The sequence below is a fragment of the Peromyscus eremicus genome, chromosome 1 (assembly GCF_949786415.1).
Source record: "Peromyscus eremicus chromosome 1, PerEre_H2_v1, whole genome shotgun sequence".
Classification (NCBI taxonomy): domain Eukaryota; kingdom Metazoa; phylum Chordata; class Mammalia; order Rodentia; family Cricetidae; genus Peromyscus; species Peromyscus eremicus.
Genome location: NC_081416.1, coordinates 186,136,856 through 186,164,616, shown reverse-complemented (window position 1 = coordinate 186,164,616; position 27,761 = coordinate 186,136,856). Strand labels below are relative to the sequence as shown.

At 38.4% G+C, this 27,761-nt stretch overlaps 1 protein-coding gene across 1 annotated transcript; it reads left to right on the top strand.

Annotated features, from left to right (window-relative positions):
• The first annotated feature begins 471 nt into the window (after positions 1-471).
• On the top strand, positions 472-27,456 carry LOC131894077 (zinc finger protein 883-like). The gene is made up of 5 exons (XM_059244235.1): positions 472-567; positions 1,969-2,100; positions 21,118-21,238; positions 23,765-23,891; positions 24,830-27,456. Exons 3-5 carry the CDS (start codon positions 21,209-21,211, stop codon positions 26,779-26,781), a joined length of 2,109 nt encoding a protein of 702 aa, XP_059100218.1. The 5' UTR covers positions 472-567; positions 1,969-2,100; positions 21,118-21,208; the 3' UTR covers positions 26,782-27,456.
• Positions 27,457-27,761: the final 305 nt, after the last annotated feature.

The following is a 27,761-nucleotide window of genomic DNA, read 5'->3' as shown; positions in this document are numbered from 1 at the left end:
GTTTTAACCCAGGAGGCCGGTATCCCAAGATGAGAAGTTAGGCGAAATAACTTGTATCTGAAGGTTTCAAAACCCAGCGTTGGGGTCAGATACTGAGTCGGGGTGTGTGTGGCTGTGCAGAGCGGGTCCAGGGCAGCCCGACAGCTGGAGCTGTGTGGAAGGCAGCCTGAGACCCAGTGGGAGGGACGGGTCTAGAAGGGCGGAGGACACCTGCGTGATCAGAGTTGTGTAGAGTAAGAGTAACAGCGAGGCCGACTAGGTAAACTAAGTAAGAAAAAAAATCGGCGGTAGGCAAGTTTAGAGGAAACGCGTAACCGGAAGCGGGAGTGCATTGGGCGGGTCCAGGAGGTGCGGCTCCAAGGAATGACGCTGAAGAACAGGAAATTCCACCATTCCCTGTTGGACTTGGGGAAGCTTCCTTTTCCGGAACTGGGTGAGGAAGACCCGGCAGGTATTCGGGACCCGAAACCTCCCCGGAGCCGCAGTCTCCGCGGGGCGGCCTGGGAAAGTCACCAGTCAGCAGCGCAGTGGCGGGAACCGCAGCCCGGCGGCCCTGGAACCTCCCAGGTCAGAGGAGCTGCGGGGCTGGGACACGGGAGGGGAGGGACCGGGGTGCGAGCAGTTTCTCTGCGTTCATGAGGAAGCCGGCTCCGAAATTCTGCTGTGGATGTCTTTCCGTTGTCGGTAAGTTTGAGATCCGATGAAGTGGGGTGTATCGTGATTTTTTTTCTTTGATCTTATGGTTGTCAGAATATTTTCATGAAATAATCTCAGAGCATCTGCAATGCCTGTAGTATGCAAACGGGGTTCTCTTTGCTGCTGTAGCAGTTAGAAAGCTCGAGTTCAAATTCATCCATGCTTTCTTAACTCCTCTGGTCTACTACTTGCCTGTTTAAGAGTGGACTTTGCCCCTAGGACTACGCATCCCCAGAGAGCTTTGTAGATATTAGTCATATGAGGAACCTCTGTAGATTTGATTGAACCAGAAAATGTACGTTATAAAGCACCACAGTTATGATTGTAAATATTAACATTTACCGAGCAAAGTTTTACTCCCCATTAATTTTCCTGAGATGTGTGGAGTCTGTTGTAAACACAGAATTCCGAAATGTGTCTTCATATGCTTAGTTGTTGATGTTACTCCTAAGGTCTGAATGATAAATGAGGACACGACTACTTTAAATGGTTGAGGAGAAGGTTTATTGTAGGTATGAGGAAGAAAATAGCCAGAGACATCTGGAAGGGTCCAGAGTGAACTGGTCCGCGAGAGGGGAGAGAGGAGGAGAGAGAAATGAAGAGAAGACGGGAGAGAGGTGGAGGCCGAGAGAGGAACCTGGAGCCTAGAGGCCAAGAGAGCACCTGGCAAAAAATGTCTGCTTTGATATGTTAATGGGCAGCTCAGCCATTTGTCACGAGTTTTTTGATACCTAACAAGGTCCAGGCAAGCCCTGTTATACATGCTGTGAGAACATGTTACCAAGGCCACACTATTTTTATAGATAGAAACCTCATGGATTAAAATTAGAAAGCACCTTTTGAATAATTATGATTACAATCCTACATCAGAAAAGTGCCTCCTTGGTTCAAGAAATGCAGTCTACCCATGCGCATGTGTAAAAACTGTTGTTTTTATTTTAGGGTTTGTTGACATTCAGTGCTGTGACTGTAGGAGGAGTGGAAATGCCTAGACCCTGCTCTCAGGGCTTTTTGTGGACACCTCCTCTTTGAGAAGTGCAGCAGTCTGGTTCTGAGGGTCAGAATAATTTTCTTGCAGTCTCCCTTGCTCATTCTCAGGGTTCTTGGACAGACCACTCTGCATGTGTGTGAAGTGTGTGTGAATGAAGTTTCACATCCCATAAAGTGAGATCCTCAGAGATAAAGAGACAATTTTTTTTTTTGTGATATTTTCTCTCTTCCTGTTTATCCTTTGAAAGGTGTTTTCTTCTTTTGTTTTTGTTCCATGGAAAGTTCCAGGTGCTTTCTGAAGAATCCCTTTCCCATATGCAAGTCTCACATTGCTCAATAAGTCCTGCTCACCTGTGAATCAGAACAAAGAGCCCTGCATGGTGAAGAGAGAAGAGACAGTATCAAAGGATCCAGGTATGCTAGATGGATTGAGGAAGGGGTGAGGTAGATGTCAAGTGACAGTTGATACAGGAAATTGGTTTTTGGCAGATTCTATTTCATTAATGATTATGGAAAATTTACTGAAAATAATCTTAGATGTGGTACTATGAATTTTCCATTGTTGACTATGTGGTAAGCAGCTATTTGTTCTCAGTTTTTGATCAGTTATGAGTCTCTGAAATATCTGTTGCCCATTGAAACCAAAGTTTCTTTGACCCAGGCTGAAAGCAGCACCCTGGATATGGGAGTGGACTGAACCATTTAAAGGCAGGTTGAGTATTGTCCATGTAGAAAATATCAGTAATGACTCCCTGCCTAGGGTCTCTGACCTTCGTTATCATTGCTTTTCACCAGCTTCCCAGTCCATCCATGTATTTCCTTCTGTGGAGCTGGCCTCATATTGAACCAGAAAACTTTCTGGTACCTATAAAAGAATCTTGCTCCTATGACACCAGTGGGTATGCCTTGCCTGACAGATTGGGATTATTGCAATTGCATGCAGGATCCTAATATGGGTATGTCCATTGATACCTGGCTGAGGCTAAATAGCAGGTTTTTTTTTTTTTTTTTTTTTTTTTTTTTGGTTTTTCGAGACAGGGTTTCTCTGTGTAGCTTTGCACCTTTCCTGGATCTTGCTTTGGAGACCAGGCTGGCCTCGAACTCACAGAGATCTGCCTGCCTCTGCCTCCCGAGTGCTGGGATTAAAGGCGTGTGCCACCACTGCCTGGCCTAAATAGCAGTTTTTAACAATATGAATGCTATGGCCAGGGAGTCCAAGATATCTGTAGACAGTGTGAGTGGTCTGATCTGAGCTTTCTCAAGACAGTCCACTTGCTTTCTGATGCTTCTATATTGTCCTCTAAATTTTTCTATCTTTCTTGAGTTGTGAACACACTGATGCATTGTGTTGAGTTAGTCTTGATTCATGTGGAATAATACCACTTGTTCTTCTTTTGTACTGTTTGGTTTAGCTTTGTGTCTCTTTATCTTTATTATGCTGAGGTATGTTCTTTCTGTTCTCACATCTTAAGAGCTTTTATACTGAGCAAATGTCATATTTTACTACAGGGCTTTCATGTATCTATTGACGTAGTCATTTATTTTCTCTTGCTGAGTCCACATATTTAGTGTTACATTGATTAGTTTGTAGGTATTGCATTCTTGGTGTCAACTCAGCTTTCCTTCTATTTCTTTGTTACTTAGAGAGATTATCGGTGTCTGTTTCCTTCCCAGCAAGTAGTCTGTGATTTTCCTTTGTACATACTTGTTTGGGCTCATCTACTTTGGGTGTCAAGGTAAAGCCAGCTCTTTGTCATGACTTTGTAGCATTCATTTTCTTTGTGTTTTATTTACTATTCTCCTTTTGACATTAGTATAAGGTTTGTCTAGAAGAAAGAATTTTGTGCTGAATCTGTCAAGTCTTCAGACACTGTTAGAGGAAACTTGCTGCTCAGTTTCAGCTCTGCTTAATATGTGTTTTAGTTTTATTAAATAAAGGGGGTTGATTATTCACTTCTTTCTAGGAACTCATCATTTCTTCTTCAGTTCTGATTTATTTGTGTATGACTTTCCACAGCACTTCATAAAGTCACACTGGCATTAATGTCATACATTTCAGCTCCAGTTCTAATACTTAAGGATTCACTTTTTTAGCTTTGATTAGGTAAAACAAGTCTGGCATGTTGAACATCTTTCTACATACTATTTCAGATTGACTTGTTCTCTTGCTTGTAAGCCCCCAGATACATAATTATGGACAAATGTCTTTCATAACCAGTTCCTCTTGCTGCCAAACATTTCTCAATGTTTCTTTGTTACCCCACTTCTGTGTGATTGTCTTTCATGAGCTGGCACTCACCCTGAAACTCTAAGAAGGTTTCCTCCATGCTCCTTGAATTCTGTCTCACTATTCATTGGTTTAAGTCTCCACAATAGCTAATTAGGGAACAATGAACCAAGTTCTAGAGAGGTGACTCAACTGTTAAGGGTACTTGTTGCTCTTGCAGCTTCCATGTTCAGTTCCAGGAACCTTCCTTGATTCTTAACACCCTTCTGGAACTTAGGTTCCAGAGGATCTATTGCCCTCTTCTGGCTGCTGCAGGCTTTGCAAGCATGAGGTGCTCAGACCTACCTGTAGGCAAAGACACCCATCCAAATAATATAAATCAACCTTAAAAAAAAAAGATCTGGAAGTATTACAAATAACAGTCTAGGGAACAACTTGGGGGTGTCACTATTTGTGAGAGTGAATGTGGAGCCTGGATACATGGTGGGATTGCTGACACCTCACATCAACAAGTTAGGAATGATCCCTATATATGATAAATAAGTAAAGTTGTTTGTGTTTATGGACAGAAGTTTTATCAAATTGGTTATGACAGGAAAATGCTGTCACCCAGCATTCCATCAACAGAGAAGTCTGCGATGGAAGGAAAGTGAATTGTATCAAACATCACAGTTTTCTTATTCTAAGATGTCAGCACAGGCCCTAGATCTCAGTTCTTGTAGCTGATCAGTCTGTAGAAGGTCATGTTTCTACTCCAGATAGTTCATGATCACCAGACAGCATTTGGCATTTGCATCAGTAAAATAAATTGGATTAAGAACTGTGTGTTACAACAGTTCACACAACAAACTCTTCCATGCTGTTCATATGTGAAATGTGCTGAAACCAAACACATTGAGTGACATTCTCACTGCCACACTCCAGTGCTGTGGTTTGTATTTGGTCTTCTAAGGTCCTGAGGGTCATGCATGGTGCTCTCTGAGAAGAGTTGGCTGCACGTGGTGCTCTTCACTGGGGCTTTCAATGTTGCTGCATTTCACCTTCATCTCTACACTGTTGTCAAATTCTGTGTTGCCGCTGTCAGTTTCTCTGACCTTCTCTTGGAATCACCTTCAGAGAGGATATGTTCTGTTTCTATTGTTGCTCATCAGGTCCCCCCTTTTTGTTAGTTTAATGATAATGAATTTTCCATGTGCCCTCTGGTTTCTGCTGGGTAGGAATAGTGGAGATGTTGAGTGATGTCTCTTTCCTTCCTCAAAGTTGAGGATTTCTCTATTTTCTTATAGTGTAGCTTTCAGAGCTACATTTTGTTGTCTTTGTATTGCTCTTTTTTTTTAAAGGCTATTTTATTTTGTTTTTTTGAGATAGATTTTTTTTTTTTTTTGAGATAGATTTTTTTTTGTGTGTGTGTGTGTGTGTATGGTAGTCTTAGCTGTCCTGGAATTCACTCTCTAGACTGGGCTGGCTTTGAACTCACTGGGATCTGCCTGCCTCTGCCTCCCAAGTGCTGGGATTAAGGGTGTGCACCACTAGAGCCAGACTGTCTTTGTATTGCTTTAATGCTTGTTTTATACTGTGAATTTCCTGACTTCATTTGCTTGTTATTATTCTTGCTTAATTCATTGAGTATCTTCTAAATTCCTCAAGGAATTCATAAATACCTGCATTTGGTTTCTAGAGAATTTTTTTAGTTCTTTTTGTTTATCTTGATATTTGAATTTGAAAATTCTCTTGATTTTTGTTCACATTTAATCATTTAAGAAATTTGAGCCTCTTATTCGAAAATTACAGAAAAAAAAAATAGAGTGATTTTGCTGAAATGGTGGAGAAGAAACATAGAATTCCTCTGGAAGTTAAGAGGCATTTGCTGTCCCATATTTAACCTAAAATTCTTGAATAAGCAATCATTGATATTCCCAGTACCTGTCAAGATATAAGATGATACAAGATGTAACTGTGACATATGTGTATGTAGTTATACAGTGGATCTATAATTAATGTAAACATAAAATCAGTTACCGACACATGCAGAATGAATGCTTATTTTGTGACACAGGACTAACATAAGATGTAACATACAGTTAACGTAGGACAAGACAATAGACACATGTCTCACATTTCTACTTCTTGTGGAAGTAAAAAGTTGATTTCCATGGAGGAAAATGGTAGCAGCCAGGGACTGAAGGACCTCAGAGTTGTCACACTGAGTATTTATTGTCAACTTGAGTGTATTAAGAATGGCCTTGGATTGGGCAGCAGTGGTGCACATCTTTAATCCCAAAACTTGGGAGGCAGAGCTAGGCGGATCTCTATGAGTTCGAGGGCAGTCTGGTCTAAAGAGCGAGACTGAGGACAGGCACCAAAACTACACAGAGAAACCCTGTCTCGAAAAAACCAAAAAAAAATAAAGAACTGCCTTGAGCTGGAGAGATGGTTCAGAGGTTAAAAGCTCTTATTGCTCTTGCAAAAGACCAGGGTTCCATCTTAGCACCCACATCATGGTCCATAGCCATCCATAACACCAGTTTGTGGGGAATCTGATCCCCTCTTCTCACCTCCATGGACACTACATATACATACATGCAGACAGAACATTCCCAAATAAAATCAATAAATCTCATTTAAAAATTGTCTAAAAACTGCCTAGAAGAATAGTAAGGCACACTTCTGTCTGTGTCTGGGAAGGTCTTTCCACATAGGATAGGACTTTGAAGATCTTAGCCTGATCAGTGAATAATCTTTACATTAGCTCATAATGAGATTGGGTTGTTGGAAGCTAGTAGCAAAAGCAGGAAGTTGGCTTCTTTTAGAGAGAATATAATTTACCGGGGCAAGCTTGGAAGGATCCACCTTATCCCTGCACCTTCCTGAACATGGTCTTCTTCCTGGTAGCCACCAACTGCGTTCTATCATTTCTCCAATTTGATGATTCTGTGTTAATGTTGCTTAGAGCAATTTAACACTCATATTAGATTTTAAACAGATTTTATGAGCTGAATTGTAATATTCTACCTTTTAAGTAGGTTCAGGTGGGTTTCAAGGGATCAATATTCTCACACAAAGTTGTTCATCCTGCTAAAGTAGAAACCAGTCCATTTCTAAGGAGTCCTAAGTTGGAAAGATAATCTTTTTGTCAGTGAATATTGTATAGTAGACGATGATGAGAATGGCTATAACTGCATTTGATGACAAGTTTACCGTATTGAGAAAAAACTATGATATTTGCATGATGTGTCTGTCCTCTGAGTCAGCATGACACACAAGGTAAATACATGTACTGTATCTGCCAGATAGAATGAACTGAAATATATCCTAAGTGTTTTCTTTCTTTTAAATTATTTACTTATTTTTATGTGCATTGATGTTTTGCCTGTGTGTATGCTTGTGTAAGGGTGATAGGTCCTCTGGAACTGTACTTACAGATGGTTGTGAGCCACTATGTGGGTGTAGGGAATTGAACCTGTGTCGTCTGGAAGAGTAGTCAGTGCTCTTAACCACTGAGCCATCTCTTCAGTCCTATATTCTAAGTATTTTCTACCAGCTAGAAATGCTGACAGCATTTTCAGACAAGGTGTAAGCAGTCCTATCCTCACCTCTATATTGTACCATGTGGATTATAGCACTAACAATTTTCTAGAGATATTGACCTGATGCTGTGCATATGTCATCAACTTAGGTATCAACTAATGTCCCATTTAATAACTGTTCTCTTTTTTCTTTGGAGGAGGAAGGCTCTCCCACCTTATGTTTTTCCTTTCCCTGTAGCTATGTTTTATGTAGGTACAGATTCTGAAGAGAAGTTTTGATGGACAGACTTCCATTTATTTCTTTAAAAAATTAACTGAGTATAGGAGTGTTCATCTGCATGCTTTTCTGTGAAGAGCATCTGTGCAGGATACCCATGGAGCCCTGAGGTAGTCACCAAACCCATGGCACAGGAGTTAGGCAAAATCATAAGTTGTCTTGTGTGTAGTTGTCAGGTGAGACACAGCTGCAGACAAGATTGATCCAGTGTCAAAATTGGAGCAAGTCTGACAGTTTTAGAATTTGGATGCAAAATTGTGCTGATCATAACTTACCCATCTGAGATATGACACTGCGGTGCTCTTTGATATCAACACAGAGTTCTTAAACTACATCTAGACCTCAAATGTATATCTTATTATTCCCTAAACATTTGTTGACTCTGAGCTATTATGTCATTCTGATTTCCACAGATAGAAAATTCAATACAGACTATGACTGTTTTAGAAAGTATTCTTTTTTGTTTTGTTGTTTTTTGAGACAGGGTTTCTTTTCTCTGTATAGTGTTGGAGGTCCTGGAACACTTTTTGTAGACCAGGCTGGTCTCATACTGACAGAGATCCGCCTGCCTCTGCCTCCCAAGTGTTGGGATTAAAGACATGCACCACCACCATCTAACAGAAAGTATCTATTAAAATTACATTTCACATTTATTTTTTGTGGGGGAGTGTATTTGCTTGAATGGATGCATATGTGCTGTGTATACCTCCTTCCTGTAGAATTTACAATTGAGCACTGGATCCCATGGAACTGCAGTTAAAATTTACTGTGTAGTTTCATGAGGGTGCTAGGAACCAAACTATGTTTTGCCACATTATGTTTCAATAGGAATGGTTCTGGAATATTGTACTGTAAATCATCTCATGATTATCCTATTGTACACATTACCGACTTTCTATGTTATAACTAATAGGAGAAAATACAATGTATCTGACTGCATATGTATGATGATGTCCTTATTTCATCTGTGTCACATTTTTGTGTTCATATCAATATTATATAAATTTCATTACTTTCATTTAAGCGTACTGTGAAATTAGGAAAATTATTGCCTTAAAGTTTGTTTCCTGATTTCCTAACTGTGAAAGTTTCAGTAGGTCCTTCATATTCTGTTCATTTTGTGGTCTGTTTACTCATTTCCTGATAAAATGCTAGCAGGACTCTGATAAGAATTTCTTAGTATCTCTGCAGAATATTAAACTGTCTATGTTGTCTTCTCATTGATTTTTCCTGTTGTTTCTCAATGATTTCTAGTACAATAATTTTAATTGATTTTAAAATCTTGGTTTAATCTTTTGAAGGGTTTGAATGCTGTGTTTCTCAATTTCATCTATATTTTGGATTACTTTGTTCATAAACAAACATTGCTTAGAATCTTTAGAAAATAGAAGCCTTCTTACTGATTTTGTTCCTGTATTTGAATGAGAACATGCTGTTGTAGTGTCACTGTTCATATGTCATGTATGTAATTTGTTTTGGTTTGCTGTTGCTGTTATATGCATGTTGATCAGTGAGTATTTATTCAACAATGCAGGAATGTACGATAATAATTTCATGCAGAACCACATGTGTGAGACGGTTGAAACTTATATGAATTCTTTGCTTGTTTGATGGTCAAAGAAGCTGCACACTGACTTGCTTGGTGACTGCAGGAAGTTGGATTCCTTCTGTATCTCTTGAGTTCTTTCTGCTGCTTATCTGAAAGATAAATTACTAGAGGACCTTTAGTGTGGACACTGAGCAAATAGAAAGGAGACATTGCTGCATATTAGTTGAGAGTTTTGTCCATGACTAACTGTGTGTCACCTGGAGGTTCCAGACAGGAGATTGGTGTCAGGATCAGTCATAACGTGTGCCGACTATGATGGTTGCTGCTCACGGACCAGCTGTAACAGGGGCCCCGAGTGTCAGGAATAGTGTGTCTGATTTCATCTCTCATTTCATTATGTTTCTTGTAAAGGAAATCAAGTGGTTACTGAACAAAAGTAAAGACCAATGCATTAAACAGGTGAAAGAATTTCTCATCTGTGATTGTAAGGGTGAATGTTTAGGAGTGTGAACTCTATGGAGTATTACAGAGCCTGGTATAGAGAGGGCAGAAATGGTGGACCTGATTGTGACTATTAATAGTCAGGACAATTATGTAGATAATGCAGAAGGCAGTTGCAGAAATGAAATCATCAGTCCTTCTCCTTTCATGTCTTTTTAGTGAGACCCTCTGAGTTTAACTATATTTACCTGTCTAAGAAGAGGTGGGCAGTTACTTACTGGATACTGGGCAAGGCCTAAATGCCTCCACCTCTGAAAGAGACACTCCTCTACTATCTGCTATGAACTGCCTATTGACATGCTGTTAAGGTCACAACCTCAGGAACACCTCTCTTAGCTTTGATGAAATGTTGATAGACTCAATCTCATGAGGCATACATGATTCCAGAAGTTTTTTCACTGTGTGTTCTCCATTTTCTGGCTCTGGCTCTTCCATATTTCCATTATGTCTTCCAGGATGTTCCTTTGACCTGGACCAGAGGGTTGTTCTTCACTGACAGGCTCCTGAGGAGGAAGGTCCAGAGAATCAGAACAAATAAGATAGGCAGCCTGAGATGTGGTGGGATGGATGGGTTCTGGATAAGGCAAGGACACCTGTCTGATCACTGGCGTTCACGGGGAAAGAAAACAACTGGGTGGACTTGGGAAGTAATTAACAAAAAAAAGAGCCTATGGTAGGCGGGTTTAGAAGAATCAAGTTCCCGGAAGCCGAGGTATATTGGGCGGGGCCAGGAGGAGCCGCTCCAGGAACCAAGCTGAATTAACAGGAAATTCCGCCCTTCTGTGTTGGACTTGGTGACCTGCATGGTCCCGAAGTGGTTGGGGAGGTACTTGTCTGGTATTTGGGGACCTGAAAACTCCCCAAAGCTGCAGTTGCTGTTCGGGGCGGCCTGGGCGGCCTGGGAAAGTCACCAGTCAGCAGCGCAGTGGCAGGAACCGCAGCCCGGCGGCCCTGGAACCTCCCAGGTCAGAGGAGCTGCGGGGCTGGGACACAGGAGGGAAGGGACCGGGGTGTGCTCGCCGAGGCTGCTCAGGACACAGCTTTGATAATTTGGTTGTAGATATTTTTCTGTCATCAGCCAGTTTGAAATCCTACGTAGTGGGTCTTATCATGATTTTTTTCACTTCTCTTACTGCTCCCAGACTATTCTGTCATAAAATAATTCCTAAAATAATCTAGTAGAGCATTTGCAGTGTCCGCAAACAGGGTTCTCTTTGGTATTGTAGCAGTTCCAAAGCTCCTGGAATTTAAATTCATTTATGCTTTCTAACTCCTGTTCTACCACTTGCCTATTCAAGAGAGTGGTCTTTGCCTTAGACTAGACATCCCCAGATAGCTTTGTAGATAATAATCACACGAGGAACCAATGCAGGTAGACTTAAACAAAAAATACATTCTATGGAGTGCCACAGATATGTTTGTAAACATTCAGCAAACTTTTACTCCCCATTAATTTTTCCCATCTGTGATATGTGTCACCTAGTGAATACAAGCATTCAGAAATGTGTCTTCATATGCTGTGTTCTTATGTTATACACCTTAGGTCCAGGCAAACCCAACATGCGTGCTGTGAGAGTATAACAGGCCACAGTATTTTATGGTTAGCAAGCACACTTTAGATGAAAACAAAATTAGTAAGTGTCTTTTTAATAATTATGGTCACTCACCTGTATTAGGAAAAAAAAAAGAATAGTGGCGCACGCCTTTAATCCCAGCACTTGGGAAGCAGAGACAGGCGGATCTCTGTGAGTTTGAGGCCAGCCTGGTCTCCAAAGCGAGTTCCAGGGAAGGTGCAAAGCCACACAGAGAATCCCTGTCTGAAAGAAAACCAAAAAAAAACCCCAAACAACAACAACAACAACAACAACAAAAAACCTCTTTAGTTGAAGAAAAGCACTCTGCCCATGGACACGTGGATTTTTTGTTGTTGTTTTTGTTCTTGTTATTTTAGGGTTTGTTGACATTCATTGGTGTGACTGTGGACTTCTTGAAGTAGGAGGAGTGAGAATGCCTGTTCCCTGGTCACAGGGATTTTTGCGTAGATCTCCTGTCGGAGAAGTACAGGAGTCTGGATTCTCAGGGTGAGAATAGTTTTCTGGAGTCTCCCTTGCTCTTCCTCAGGGTTCCTGGGAAAACTACTCTGCATGTGTGTGAGCTGTGTGTGAATGAGTCTCATATCTCGAGAGTAAAGTGAAATCCTCAAAGAGAGGCATGAAATTGATTTTGCCACATTCTGTTTCATTCCCAATGATTCTAGAGAATTCCATTGAGAATAATCCCGATTGTCTTATTGTAGGTGTTTGAAGACAGTATGTGTTTGACTTTGCATGCAAGTGATACTGTCCCTTTTCCATTCACATCGGTAGTTGTGTTTTTATACCAATATTAAGTGGTTTAATTACTATAATTTAAAATATGGTGTTTAGTTAGAACCATTGAAGCCTCTTGGTTTGTCCTGCACACAGAGGTGTTGCAGCATCTTTTAGTTCCCTTAGGTTCTGTTTCTTTTCAGGTTAATTTTTCTGTTCCCTAAAATAATGCCAGCAAGATTTGGATAAGGTTTGTTTAATATCTCTGCTGAGTATTAAACTCCATCTACATTGTCTACCCTTTGATATCCCCTGTTGTCTGTCTTTAACAGTCCACAGTTTGCTTGCCCACAATTTTTATATATTTGGAATTACCTCTGGGTTTGATATTTCTCTCATAATTTTTAAAGTTATTGTGGTTTCTCACAATTTTAAGAATTTTAGTAAGATTTTTCTCTATTTATATAAAAGAATGCCTGTTAGATTTTGGTAAAATTACTTACAATCTTTGTAGAATGTAAACATCATTTTACACTTCTTCACTGTGTTTGAATGAGAATATGCTATTAGTTAGTATTCATTATTTTTATATTCTCTGATGATGTCAGAATTCAAAGTTCTTGGAGAAGACACTTGTGTTTTGTTTTTTGTTTTTTTGTTTTTTGAGACAGGGTTTCTCTGTGTAGCTTTGCGCCTTTCCTGGAACTCACTCTGTAGCCCCCTGGCTGGCCTTGAACTCACAGAGATCCTCCTGCCTCTGCCTTCCAGTGCTGGGATTAAAGGCGTGCGCCACCCACCGCCCCGCTGAGAAGACACTTTTGAACATTCATTTCACTAGGTTTGAAGACTTACTCTATTTTTAAGACATATCAATACTAGAGCATCCAAATTGAAGTTTGAGGAGACTGGGCATCTGCTGCTGTTGTGTGGATGATTCTCTGCAGGCCTGTTGGTTTTCTGTGCTGTTCATGGTTACCTTTCCTAATGTGGACATTGAAGCTTCCCTGCATCACTGTCTATTTGCTTGCTACAATTCTGTCATTGATTGCTTTATGTATTTGGAAACTTTTATAAAATGCACTCAAGTTGATCCCACAGCTTTCTGGAAATGTACTATTTGATTATTTGTTAATATTCTTTGTTTCGTATATTTATAGGTTTGGTGTTTCCTGTTACCTGCCATAATTATGACCAACCGTCTTCATGGCAAATCTTTTAAAAAATTCCTTCACTCTTAATACTTTATATCCTTACATTTGAAGTAAATACTTTTATAGAAAGTTTATGTTTTAATTTTAGGGTATTTTCTCCTTTTCTTTTGAAATTGTATCCTATTTTCAAGTTTGATTTAAGACATATTAAATATACACATTTTCATAAATCACTGAAGGAAAATATAAAAACATACTATTTTGTTAATTTTTTTTCTATTTCTTTTCCTTTTTTTTTCTTTGTTCTGATTTCATTGATAGTTTGAAGTATATTTCATTCCTTTATGAACTTGAGTAGTATCTTTGCTAAGTTTTCTCTTTTTCTTATTTGGTTGTTCAAGAACCTGCACACAATCCTGCCTTGTGTCTGCACTGAGTTGGATTCCCACTGTATCTGTGTTCTTCCTCCTGCGTTGTCTCCAGTGTTTGTTATTGTTTAGGACCTTGAGTGTGGACACTGACTAGGCTGAGAGGTCTTAGTGTACGGTAGATGAACATTTTCTTCATGACTAATGTGTGGAGCATGTGCTATTTACATTTTTACTATGTCAAAGCTTTTAGGCATTGTCACTTTTTTTTGGTTTCTTTATTGATTATAGTATTATTTTCTTTGCATTCTTTTTAGCTTCTTGATAAAATCTGGGTATTTGTGTATTGTACTATGAAATGTTTACTAATAAATTTCTCCAGTCTATAGACTGTTTCTTCATACTTATAGTTATTTCTATGCAATGGACAGAAATTTCACCAGTTCATTACTTTTCACCTATTTTCATTCCTTTATATGTGGATATTTACTGTTCCCTACAGTAATGTTGACAAGGCTTTCTATTCTGTAACAAGTTTTTGTCATTTTGGTGAAATTCAGTCTGTTACTACAGCTCAGATTGGTTCTGGATCTGCTGATCTTACTGCTTTAGGTGTCTGCTCTTCTGCTGCCACCATGGTACTGTTGTTCCTGTGGGTCTGCATGTCACCTGAAGTAGCAGTTGCGATGACTCAAGCTTTGCTCTGTGTGTCTGGGCTTGCTCTGCACTCTTAGGGTCTTCATTGATGCAGTGTTTTGAATGTAGAAGACATGCTTCTCTGTTCCTGATTAGGGCAAAATGATTCCAGCTGTCTTGTTGTAGTTTAAATTTTGTGTCTCATTGTCTTAAATATTCTGAGGTACATTCATTCCTATTGTTCTTACTTCTTTCAGAGCTTTTATAATGAGCAAGTGTGCTATTTTTCCTCAGGCCTTTCCTAGATCTGTTGACATGATTAACTTTCTTCACTTGATGAATTCACATACATGGTGTTTTACATTGATCAATGCATAGGTGTTAAAATAGTTGTACATTCTTGGGATTAAATCAGCTTGCATTCCATTTCTATGTAATTTAGAGACAATCTCTGTGTCTCAGTTGATCCTGGTATCTGGTCTGCGATTTTTCTTTGCATATACTAGTTTGGGCTCATCTGCTTTGGGTATTTGGCATCACCTACTTTGGGTTTTGAAGTAAAGCTAGCTTTGTATGATGACTTTCTGGCATTCCTTTTCTTTATTTTTCATGCAATATTCTCCTTGTGGTATTATTATCAGGTTTGTGTAAAGGAAAGGAGAATTCTGTGCTGAATCTCTCCAATCTGCAGACACTGTTAGAGGAAACTCTTCCTGCTTTAGTCTCAGCACTACTTAATACCTTTCCTAGTTTTAACTTAGAGGGTTGAATCATTCACTTGTGTATTTTTCTTCTTCAATTTCAATTCTTTTGACTGTGACCATCCACAGTATTCTGTAAGTTAACTCTGATGCCATTGAGATACACTGCAATAGCCTTTTTTCATCTCTAGTTTTATTACTTAGGGATTCATTCTTTCAGTTTGGATTAGGTGAAAAATGGTTCATCAGTACTTTTGTCAGTTCACAGAAACAAGTCTGTTTTCTTGACTCATTGTATAGTTGTCTAGTCTATTTCATGAATTTCTATACAACCTTTCTAATATCTTACTATATACTATTTCAGATTGACTTGTTCTTAGTCTTGTAAGCACTCGGCCATATTATTATGGGCAAATATCTTTCACAACCAGCGTCAATTGATACCAAAACTTCTTAGTGTATCTTTGTCACCCATTTCCGTGTCATTGTTTTTCATTAGCTGTCACTCTAAGACAGTATCTTCAGTTCTCCATGAATTCTGTCTCACTGTTCATTGATTTAAGTCTCCACAAAAGCTAATTAAGGAAAAATAAACAGAGTGCTGCAGAGGTGGCTCCGCAGGTAGGGGCACTTGTTGTTCTCGAAGTTTCCAGGTTCAGTTCTGTGTACTTGCATGGTGACTTAACTCAGCTTCCAAAGTATTTATTTGCACTCTTAGGGCTGATGCAGGCACTTCATGCACAAGGTGCACAGACCTACCTGCAGGAAAATAACCATGCACATAAAGTTAAAATGCATAAATCTTAAGAAAAAGAAACAATAAATGATCTAGAGGTGTCACCATAAGGATTCAAGATAGCAGGACAGGAAAGAACATGGAGGCATCACTGCTAGTGTGAGAGCAAGTATGGAGCCTGGATACATGATTCCAAATGGCTAAACTCAAATTAATGTCAAGTCAGTGATATGTATTGGTTTCTATTGTTATGGGAATTTCATTCATATGTATATTATGTGTTTGATCAAATTCACTCCCTATCTCTCAGCTCTAATTACCCAGTCCTGTGATATGTCTTCATATCTCCATATTCACTTTTTTTTTTAAAGTACTGAGTCCATGGCAGTCTTGCTGTATGCACATGAGCCACATCTCTGAAGAAAACGGACTCTGCCTCTTCCAAGGCTAAGAGTTGCCTATAATATCTCAGGTAGTCCTGTGATAATCCGTTTCACTTCTGTTGGGATTTGAGCTGGGTTAATCTTGGGCAAGTTTTTTGCATGCAGACACAGCTGCCATGGAATCAGGTGTACAGTGAAATTCATTTGACAGTTATGGAGACCAGTTCAGCTACGCCTATGCTATAATTTCATCACAACCCCGAGTGCCATGGTGACATGAATAAAGTCTTCATATCACAGCAGAATGGATCCATGGTGCCGTCTGGGGAAAGTCACCATGAAGCTGGGCAGTGGTGGGAACCACAGCAGGCATTCAGGCAACCTTGGACCTTCTCAGGTCAGAGGAGCTGCAGTGCTGGCAAACAGACAGTAACAGGATCAAGGGTGTGATCAGTTCACTGCTGCTGTTAGTAAGATCATGGAATCTGATACTCAGCTATGGATATCTTAATTCTCTTGGAAAATTTTAGATCATGTGAACTTATCCTGATGTTTTCATTCATCTTATGATTGGCAGGATATTTACAGAAGAATGATCTGGTACAGAATTTGCAATATATGTTGTCTGCTAATCTAGTTAACTTTGCTATTGTGGCAGTTATAAACTCCTGGGATTTAAATTCATCCAAGCTTTCTAACTCTCTTGTTTTACCATTTGCCTATTCAAGAAAGTGGCCTTTCCCCATGACATCTAGGCATTCCTAGAGAGCTTTTTAGATAGAAGTCAAATAAAGTGCCACTGCAGATTTTATTGAATCAGAAAGTATATTTTAGCAAGCTTTACAACTGTGGCTGTAAACATTAACATTTACTAAGCAAACTATTTTCTCCAGTTAATTTTTCATCTGGGATTTACACAGGATAGGATGTAAATACAGCATTCAGAAATGTGCTTTCATGTGTGTAATGCTTAATATTCCATCCTAGAGTCTGGAGAAGTGCAGTATGCATGCAAACTCTGAGAGGATATTAGGCCACACTGTTTTTACAGTTATAAAATGCACAATAGGTAGGACAAACTTAGAAAGCATCTCTTAAATAATCTTTGTCATTCAACTGTATGAGCAACATTGCCTCCAATGGTCTATTGGCTCCTTTTTCTGAGAAAAGCACTCTTCCCATAACACATGACCAAAAGGGCCTGGTGTTGCTTTGTTTTGTGGACTAACTATATCACTCTGTTGCTGTGTCTGGCTCGGATTTTACGATGTACAACAACCTAGTCCCACAAGGGATCTGCCTGTCTCTGTCTCTGAGTGCTGGGATTAAAGCAGTGCAGGAACACAGATGGTTCAAACACTCACTTCTTTTGTTTTTAATTTCATGATGTGTTGGCAGTCAGTGCTGTGACCGTGGACTGCTCTCAGGAGGAGGGCAATGCTTGAACCCACTCAGCTGACGCTGTACAGAAATTGGATGTGCTGGAAGGGCAGCAGTCTGGTTTTTGTGTGTGAGAATAGTGTTCTTCCATTCTGCATTCCTCCTGCTCAGGATTCCAACTACTCTGCAAGTACGTGAGCTTTGTGTGAATGAGTCTCCCATCTCACAGTGGAAAGTGAAATTCTCAGAGAAGAAAGTGTAACTGTTAGTGCTCTGAGGGGGAAGGTTTCTCCAGTGCAAGTATTTCATCTCTACAGGGGAAGGTTTCAACATTGAAAGTGTTACAGATCTAAAGGAGATTTTTCCATTGCAAGTGCTACAGTTCTGCTTCCATAGGGAAGGTTTCCCCAATGTAAGTATTAAAGCTTGGAAGGGAAAGGTATTCTTGCAGGTGGGCAGCAAAGAATACCCCAAGTCACACTGCACAACAAACTTAAAACAAGAGGTTTATTGAGAGGGGTGAACCTAGGTGTGTGTCTGCCTCTGCTCTGGCAAGAAGCATTGCAGAACTGAGCACAAGATGGTTTACAAAGCATATCTTGGGTACAAAGCTTTCTGGGGTGGGGATTGGTAGGTTTCAAGTCCAGAGCTGTGCTTTGTACTCTGTAGGGCAGAGCTTGGGTGCCTGTATCTGTAGGCACTGTGTATGCCAATTAGAGTGTTGTATGTGTGGATCCTGGTGGTTGGAATTTCTCATTGGTTGAGTCTGGCCAGTAGCATGCCTCAATGACCTTACTTTACACCTATTGTTTACTATTGAGATCAGGGATTGGGAAAGGTTGAGGACATTATCATCAGACTACTTCCTGCTTAATGGGTGCATTGATGTCCTATTAGTACCATCTTAGCCCTCACCATCAGGGTATAAACCTCTGGCTTCATAACTGGGTAGTCCTGTAATAGCAATGTATTAAAAGTCTATTGAGAGATCTTTTGGCCCTGTTGTTGAAGAAGTCTAGATAAGTTTATAAGGCAAGGTGTGACTAGTAGGAATAAGAACAGGAGAAAAAGGAGGTTAAGAAGTTTAATAGCCAATTCCATATTGGGCTGTCAATGATTCACTGGCCAGTGGCTCAAGCTGTTTCTTACGTTTTTGGAGACCAGTCTGGAGTTGTCAGATCCTGTCTTTTGCTATATCTGACTGGTTGTCACAGAAGCTGCATTCCTCCTTAAGGAAGAGATAAAGATGACCTGTCTCTGCTGTTGGTAAATTTAATCCTAGCCAATTGTAGCACTATGTTGACCAGTGAGTCTATTTTGCCTTGGAGGGTAAGGATGGTCTGAGGGAAAACCAGCATAGAAGGTAAGCACCAGTGAAAGAGAGTTGTAGGGGGCTGAATTAACCTTTGACAGACAGATAGCAATTTCCTGACACCATTAGGATGGGTTGTTGAGTCTCTTGGACATTAAATATCCATAAGAAACAGCACATGTAAATAGGAAGGAATAGAGGAGGAGAGAAGATTAGATACAAAAGATTTTCATGTCATTTGTGCATTGGCAGAAATTGTCAACATTGAAAGTCCAGCATGTCAATTTTAGCCTTTGAATTGTACTGAGGCCACACTATAGTAACAGAGCAAGGCTTTAATAATACCTGAGTCCATTGAGAAGAGAGGCAGGATTGCAAAACCAACTCCACCCAAAGAAGTTTCTATATGTTCTAAGTAGGAGCTGAGAAGCAAGAGGAAACTCCAGCAGGGAATAAATAAGTTCTGAGACTTTCAAGACAGAACAGAGAGAGTTTGTCATTGAACTATTCAGCTTACTTAGCCTCTCTGCTTATGTTTCTTTCTAGAATCTCTGTTCTGTTCAATTTTCTACATGGTTATTTATTTGTAGGACCATACTGTCTGTATCTTGTGCCTCTTTTATGATATATGATCAGATCCTGTGATGCCCCAAGAAATACTCCTTCTTGGAGATCATTTTAAAATTTGTGATGTTCCTGTGTCGATGTAACTATTTCCATATGTACATTTGTGGAAAATACCAGTATTTCCCTTATAGGATTGCAACAGTTCTGCTAGTTGCTGTTAGTAATGTAACCATGTGCAGGGTAGTTTTATGTCAACTTGACACAGGTTAGAGTTATCAGAGAGGAGAAAACCTCAATTGAGAAAATGCCTCCATAAAAATTGGCTATAGGGTATTTTCTTAATGAATGATTGGTGAGGAGTACATAGTCTATTGTGGGTGATTCCATTCCTGGGCTTGTGGTCCTGCCTTCTATAAGAAAGCAGGCTGAATAAGTCATGGGGAACAAGCCAATCAGCAACACTTCTTCATGGCTTCTGCATCAGCTCCTGCCTCCTGGTTCCTGCCATGTTTCAGCTCCTATCCTAACCACCTTCAATGATGAACGGTGACATGGAAGTGTGAACCAAATAAGCTATTACCTGTCCAACTTGCAATTGGGTCATAGTGTTCCATGGCAGACATAGAAAACCTCACAAAGATAAACCATATATACCATTTTGTTCATCAGTCAATATGCATGGAAGTCCATTTCTTTGCATACTACTATTTTTCATTTTTCTTCTGAATTCTTAATTTCTTCATAGAAGTAAATTCATCATTATTTAGCATTACTCTTAATTCTTTGGGAAGCAGCCTGAATGTCTTTAATTTCTTTGCAAATTGTCTTATTAATAAATAGGAATGGTAGTGATGTTTGTTAGTTTTGTTCCTTTTAATTATACGTAAAGCACTTATCAAATCTAAGATTTTCCCATGGTGAATGTGGCAAGTTTTGTTTGTGATCACATCATCATTAAAAAGGAATTTGATGACTTTCCTACCTGTTTATCCTTAATTTTTTATTCAGATTTCTCCAGTTAATAAGACTGGATATAGTATGCACCTTCCTCTCCTTACGGTTTTCCAGCTATTCATTTTTCCTGTTGTACTCTTGGCATTGGTGTAGCACACTTGTCCTTTACTTTGTTCAGCTGTATTCCGTTTCTTCCTATTACCTTTAGGAGTTTATCATAAAATCTATTGGTTTGTCTTATGGCATTTCTTTTTTGTTGTTTTTTTTGAGCTGAGGATCGAACCCAGGGCCTTGCGCTTGCTAGGCAAGCGCTCTACCACTGAGCTAAATCCCCAACCTGTCTTATGGCATTTCTATTCTACTGGGATTTTCATATCATGGGGCTTATATTTGTTATGTGATTTTTTTTTTTTTATATTCTGGTTGGTAATATTACTGGTACTAATTTGTTTCATTCTAGTTAGAAATGGTAGTTTGATAGTTTTGTTTGTTGGACAGTTTGTTACTTCCCAACTGTCCTCTATTCATTAATTTCCTGTGTTCTCATGGATAATTTCTTGGATTTTTCTGTCTACACTTTACCTCTAATGATGGTTTGCAGTGTTGCTTGATTGGGTGACCTGTGCTGTTTTATAACCTTCTTTATGTGTCCTTTCTTCTCTAAGAATTTTAAGAGCTCATTATTTCTGGATGCAATGGTAAGGTTCATAGTCATTTTCTTTCCCCATTCTAAATGTGTTTCTTTGATTCTCCCCTATGTATAGGAATGTTGAAAAGTTTTCTGGTATCATTTTGGTTTTAAATCCTTTTATGTGGTTTGACATTATCCATAACAGAGTTGTATTAATTTTAGCTTTGTATTTTTGACATCTTGATGTGAAGTTTCAATAAGAATTCCAGTCTTTGTTTCTGAGAGAGAAACTGAGAGAAGAGCAACAAGAAGAATGAATGCTTCTGTGATAAATGCTCCCCAGGTCAGTGTCATGTCCACATTTCTTTTAAATTGTTTTTATTATTGAATCCATTCAAGATGTTAATTTCTCTACCTCTGGTAATGTTGTCTAAAGTCTTTATTTTCTATGATTTTTCTTTGTTTTTTTTTTCTCTGATATTCAAGAGTAAGTCTTTAGATCATCTACATAACACAGCCTGGTTCCATTATATTTTCACTCTATTTTAAACTGAGGACATAAATTTTCATGGAATTAATACCTGCCATTCTGAAAGAGAATCTATTCTAAATGGTGCTCATAGAATATATTGATGGCCAGTTTCTACATAGAATGGTCTTGTATCCTTTTATATTCATGAGGAAGAAAGGTTTCATGTGCCTCATAGATTGCATTTCTTGGATGGTCAGGTTTCCAGAAACATGCTTATGAATGTTTACATGCAAATACATTGACCTTCGTCTTTCACTGACATCATTGAGCAATTTATGCAAAACTACAATCAGAAGAGACTCACTGTCTTGAATCCAAATAGTAAATATTACAGCACCCTAGAGAGTACATTGTGGAAAGAATAATGTATCTTTCTCTTTCCACAAAATTGATTTGTTGGTGAGGATCCTGGTTTCTCTTTTTGGCATTTTATATCAGTGATGATGGCTATGTTGACACCTGAAATCTATCTGTCTCAGGAAAGGTTCTGTACAGTTCTTAGTGGTAAGTTCTCAATAGACAGATGATTATTTTTCTGTTTCTCTTTTTACTTTTCATAAGGGTCATATGCACTACTGTCTCCACCTTTTAATTCTATCAATGAAATATATTACTAAGAATTTTCTAGATAGCATTGACTTGTTGCTGTGCTTCAGGCATCAATTTTCAAGCATCAGTGGATATCCCTCTTAATTACTTTGCTGTCTTTCTTTTTTGGAGGAAGAAAATTCCTTCCACACTATGCTTTCCCTCTCCCTGAAGCTATTTTTTTGGGGGGATAGGGAAAAAATTTTAAGAGTAGTGGTGATGATTCTATTTCTTTCTTTACAATAATATCCTATGTATGTACAGGAATGTTCATATGCATATTTTTATGTACACTGCATGATGTATTATGCTACTGGATGCCTGTGGTTGGCACCAAACCCTTGGCACTGAATTCAGGCATTGTCAGGAGTTGCCATGTGTGTAGAGATTAAATTATGTTTATCTTCAGAAACAGCAAGTGCCTTTAACCTCAGAGTCATTTCTCCAGACCACAGGTTTACATTTTTGTGCACATTTGTGACAAAAACAGTATATAACCTTGCATCTTCTAGTTTTCAACAGTGAAGAAAGAATTACAGGTGATAATTATCTATGCACCCTAAAATACTGCTAAATGAATGAGCTCTAATACTGAAGAAATAAGTTGAAATTAGAGGACTCAAATTTTCCAGTGATCCAATCTCATGAGGAATAATATATCCAAAATTAATGAAGTTAGTATGATCATCACTCAATTTAATACATTATTTTCATTCACAGAAAATGTTACTACTTCATTTGAATGCATTCCTCATGTCATTTATTTACACACGTCTCATTCTATAGTGAAATGGCATATAGAATTCATTGAATTGTTATAATCTGTATTATTTGTGTCTACTTTAGAAAAATTTAAATAATATTAATACCATCTAATGTTGATGTTTCAGTTTGCTTCATGGTTGTGAAGATATTCTCATAAAATAACTTCACAAAGTATTTTTTTCTGTGTGGTGTTTGGGATGTTGAACGTGTGCATTGATGTTACAGTGCTTCCTCTTTAAAGAAAAAGCTCTTATTTTAATTCACCCATGATTCCTGCACTTTGTATTCTACCTATTTGTTCTAGAAAAGGTGTAGCACCATACCTGTGCCTCAGGATCTGAATTGAGCATTTTAGAATAGAGTAAGGTGAGACCCAGCCACAAATAGGATCAATCTAGTGGTCAATATTTGAGCAAGGTCAGCAGTTGTAGAATTTGGGAAAATAGTTTTGTTCATCATAATTTGACCATCAGAGATGTGACACTAGGGTCCTGTTTGATATGAACATGTAAAGGTACATTCCACCCTCTAGTGCTTAAATGCATATATTATATAGCCTAAAAGTTTATTGATTTTGAAACTGTTATGTTGTCCTGTTTTCACAGGGATTAAAAATACAGTAAAGACTATGACTATTTTACAAAGTATCTCTCATTAAAATTAAATATTATGTTTGTCAGTATATTTGCCTGAATGTATGTATGCATGATATGCATGCCTCCTGCCTATAAAGTTCAGGTGAGTGCATTGGCTCTTATAGAACTGCGGTTAAAATCTGTTGTATAGTATTATACATTGTCTACCTAAGAGCAACAATGCTTAACTTCTGACACATCTCTACAGAATTTCTGTAATACTTTTGTCATTGATTAATTGCTATGCTTCATGTGCATTACGAAACTGTCTCTGATTCTTTAGATATCTTTTATCTAGGAAAGCATTTTGTGCAGAAATACATGATAATTAGGAGATTTTCCATTACAGAGTCAATTAACATTCAGGGATGTGGCTGTGGACCTCTCACAGGAGGAATGGGAATGTCTAGACTGTGTTCAGAGGGCATTGTACATGGATGTGATGCTGGAGAATTACAACAATCTAGTCTTTGTAGGTAAGAATGTTCTTCTACAATTCCTGATTCATCCTTTGTATTTACATACTTTGTGTATATGTAAACTCTTTGAACTGTGTAGAGACTCCCAACACTAAGGGAAATTCTGGGTATCAACAAACCTTTTTTCATGATGTTTCCTTTTCATTTTTCTGTGTTCTCTGGAAGAGTAACCAAATGTTATATACTGTGTAATCTCTCTAGCCCTCTTATGTAGTTTTTGATGAAAACTTCAAAGTTTAAAAAAAGTTGTATATTCAGGGCAAGGAACAATATTATAGTACACATAATAATTGGAATATTTTGATTTTACTATTAAAGTACTCATTTCTGATTTTAAAAAATTCAGTTGGTTATAAGTAGAGAAAGAGCTGTTGGTTGTGAGAATGTTGTTCTTTTATTTAATTTTTGAAACATGGTCTCTCTGTGGAAAATTCCTTTCCACCTCCTCATGCCTTAAAACACCATGGAAAATTCAAAGGGGACCAACTGCCACAGCATGATTTTAACCCTAGCACTTTGTATACTGAAGCAAGAGGGTATGTTGAGTTCCATATCACCATAGGTTTTATATTGAGCTCCTAGCTCAGCAATGCCTCACAGTGTGACTCTGTCTTAAAATCATAAACAAGAAAATAGAGGATCATTGTTCATATGATCCTTTAGAGAGCTCCCTTGTCCAAGTTCTTTATTACTTGATCACCCTTCTGCAAGGTACAGTGTAGATAAGAATGAGAAACTTATTATTGGTCCCTGTGGTTTTATATATATCAGATTGGAGGTTCTTAGGAGCTTCCATTTAATGATTGTGAACCAGAAATTCCTCTGCTGGGAGCTTAATCCCTGAGAATTTCTTATTGTGTCTTAGAAAACATCACTTATTGAATCTTTAATTCATGCATTAACCCCTGTCATCCCTAATTGTATTCATTTTCTAGAGAACCATTGCCTATGTGGTAAATATGAGAAAGTCTTGGATCAAGGCACAAAGCATATTGTCTATGATCATGTGAATATCCAAGAGAAGCCTTTTCAATGTAATGAGCTTGGCCCAGTTATTCATGAATCTTCTGAAAGTACAACGTATGACAGGAATGACATTGCAGAAAACAGCAAGAAGGACAGATTTGTTAACCACAGACATGCCTCTGTTGAATCATTAAATATAAACAGAAATGTAAGTGGGAACACTGGAGAAGAACCTTACAATTACAAAGAATATGTAAACTCTTTAGATTCCTGCTCTGTCATTAGTCAACACCCAATAATCCATACAACAAAAAAAGAACACAAAAATACAGAGTATGATAAATCTTTTGACTCTAAACATAAATTCATGCGGAAACAAACCAATAGTAGAAAGAAGCCATACCAATGCAGGAAATGTGGAAAATGCTTTAAGTTTTACTCAAGCCTCAGTAGACATCAGAGAGCTCATACTAGAGAGAAATCCTATAAATGTACAAAATGTAATAAATCCTTCCTGCATTTGTCCCAACTCAAAATACATTATAAGATCCATTCCAGAGAAAAACCCTTCAAATGTACAGAATGTGGTAAGTGCTTTTTTCATACATCAGACTTGGAAAGACATTACAGCATCCACACTGGAGAGAATACTTACAAATATAGTGATTGTGGCAAATCCTATATCTGCTGCTCAGATCTTACAAAACATCAGGAAACTCATGGAGGAGAGAGACTTTCCGAATGTAAACAAGGAACTGGGCCATTTTATACATGGTCACACCTTGAATACCAGTTTAGAACCTTTACAGAAGACAAACTTTACATATGTAATGAATGTGGGAAATCCCTTTATACCTTTTCTGGTCTTAAAAGACATCAGAGAACTCACACAGGTGACAAACCTTATAAATGTGATGAATGTGAGAAGTGCTTTACTGCAAAAGGCAGTCTGAGAACTCATCAGAGAATACATACAGGAGAGAAACCTTACAAATGTGATGAATGTGACAAATCCTTTATCCAGAAAAGCCATTTTAGAATTCATCAGAGAATACATACAGGAGAGAAACTTTACAAATGTAATGAATGTGAGAATCTCTTTATCTGTGTCTCTCATCTTAGAAGTCATCAGAGAATACATACAGGAGAGAAACCTTACAAATGTAGTGAATGTGAGAAATCTTTTACTCATCTTTCAGACCTTAGAAGACATCAGAAAGTTCATACAGGAGAGAAACCTTACAAGTGTAGTGAATGTGACAAATCCTTTACGAGGAAATTCTATCTTAGAACTCATCAGAGAATACATACAGGAGAGAAGCCTTACAAATGTAGTGAATGTGACAAATTCTTTACACAGGCCTCAGATCTTAGAAGACATCAGAAAATACATACAGGAGAGAAACCTTACCAGTGTAGTGAATGTGACAAATCGTTTACCCAGAAAAGCAGTCTTAGAACTCATCAGAGAATACATACAGGAGAGAAACCTTACAAGTGTAGTGAATGTGACAAATCCTTTATAAGTAAATTCTATCTTATAACTCATCAGAGAATACATACAGGAGAGAAACCTTATAAGTGTAGTGAGTGTGACAAATTCTTTACGAGGAAATTCCATCTTAGAACTCATCAGAGAATACATACAGGTGAGAAACCTTACAAATGTAGTGAATGTAACAAATCTTTTACCAGCAGCTCTGTTCTGAAAAAACATCAGAAAATACATACAGGAGAGAAACTTTACAAATGTAGTGAATGTGACAGATTCTTTTCCGAGAAATGCAATCTTAGAACTCATCAGAGAATTCATTCAGGAGAAAAGCCTTATAAATGCAGTCAATGTGGGAAATCTTTTAATCAGAGAGCCAGCCTTAGAGCACATCAAAACATCCATATAAGAGAAGCCTTGAGAATGTAATGTATGCAGAAAACTTTTTTACCTGCTTCTCAAGTCTAAGAACACACTTGATAGCTGGGGAGAAAAAATTCCATAGGAAATAATATGGCATGTGCTTTTTCCAAGCTTTATCCTTAGTCACACTTGAAGCTTCACACTGGAGAATCATTATGAACATGAGAAACTTGTGAAAACCTTTAATAATGTTTGATCTTGGAAAGCAAGAGGTTATGTTGAGGGAAATTCTGATAGTGTGACAATGTATGAAAATTTTCATTAAAACTTTTTACTTGTTCAGCCTCAAATATTTCATACTGCAGAAAACATGCAGAAGCATGAAGAATATGCTGTTTTGTAACAGTTTCCTAGAGACTGAAATGATCCATTCTGAAGGGAAGCTGAATAAGGCAGGAAATCCCCAAAACTGACAAGATTCAGTATGCTTAACTCAAATAAAGAAACTCAGACAACTCATACCCCTTAGAAGAGGATTTGACAAATTGAGTCACCAAGACTGGATGCTTTTATCCTGTAGATATGGCTATAGGTACTCTGGGTATCCAATATTCATTAGGTGTATTCCATGCTGGTTGTAATTTAATGATGGCAACTGTCTTTTTGTCCCCTTTGCTCTAGTAAAATACTCCGTCCCCATATTCCTGTAAGGGAAATAAAGCTGATTGGTGCAACAAGTTACACTTGGCTCTGTTTTCAGTTTCTAGTTGTGCTGTGGGATGTATTTCTGTATGCTGTGAATATGTGTTGCTCTGATTGGTTGATAAGTAAAGCTGAATTGGCTTATGGCAGGGCAGGATGGAGCCAGGTGGAAAAATCCAAGAGCGATATTAGGAGAGGAGAAAGGAGAGGAAGGAGATGCTGTGAAGCCACCGGCAGTAGAAGTAAGGTGTGAAAATACCAGTAAGCCATGGCTACGTGGCAACTTATAGATTATTAGAAATTAGTGAATTTAAGATATAAGAGCTAGCTACCAAGAAGCCTGA

Coding starts and splice junctions, on each gene's coding strand:
- LOC131894077 (XM_059244235.1), top strand. CDS start 21,209: ATGAATGCTTCTGTGATAAATGCTCCCCAG. Junction 21,239..23,764: donor CTGTGATAAATGCTCCCCAG/GTCAGTGTCATG, acceptor TTTCCATTACAG/AGTCAATTAACATTCAGGGA. Junction 23,892..24,829: donor CAACAATCTAGTCTTTGTAG/GTAAGAATGTTC, acceptor TTCATTTTCTAG/AGAACCATTGCCTATGTGGT.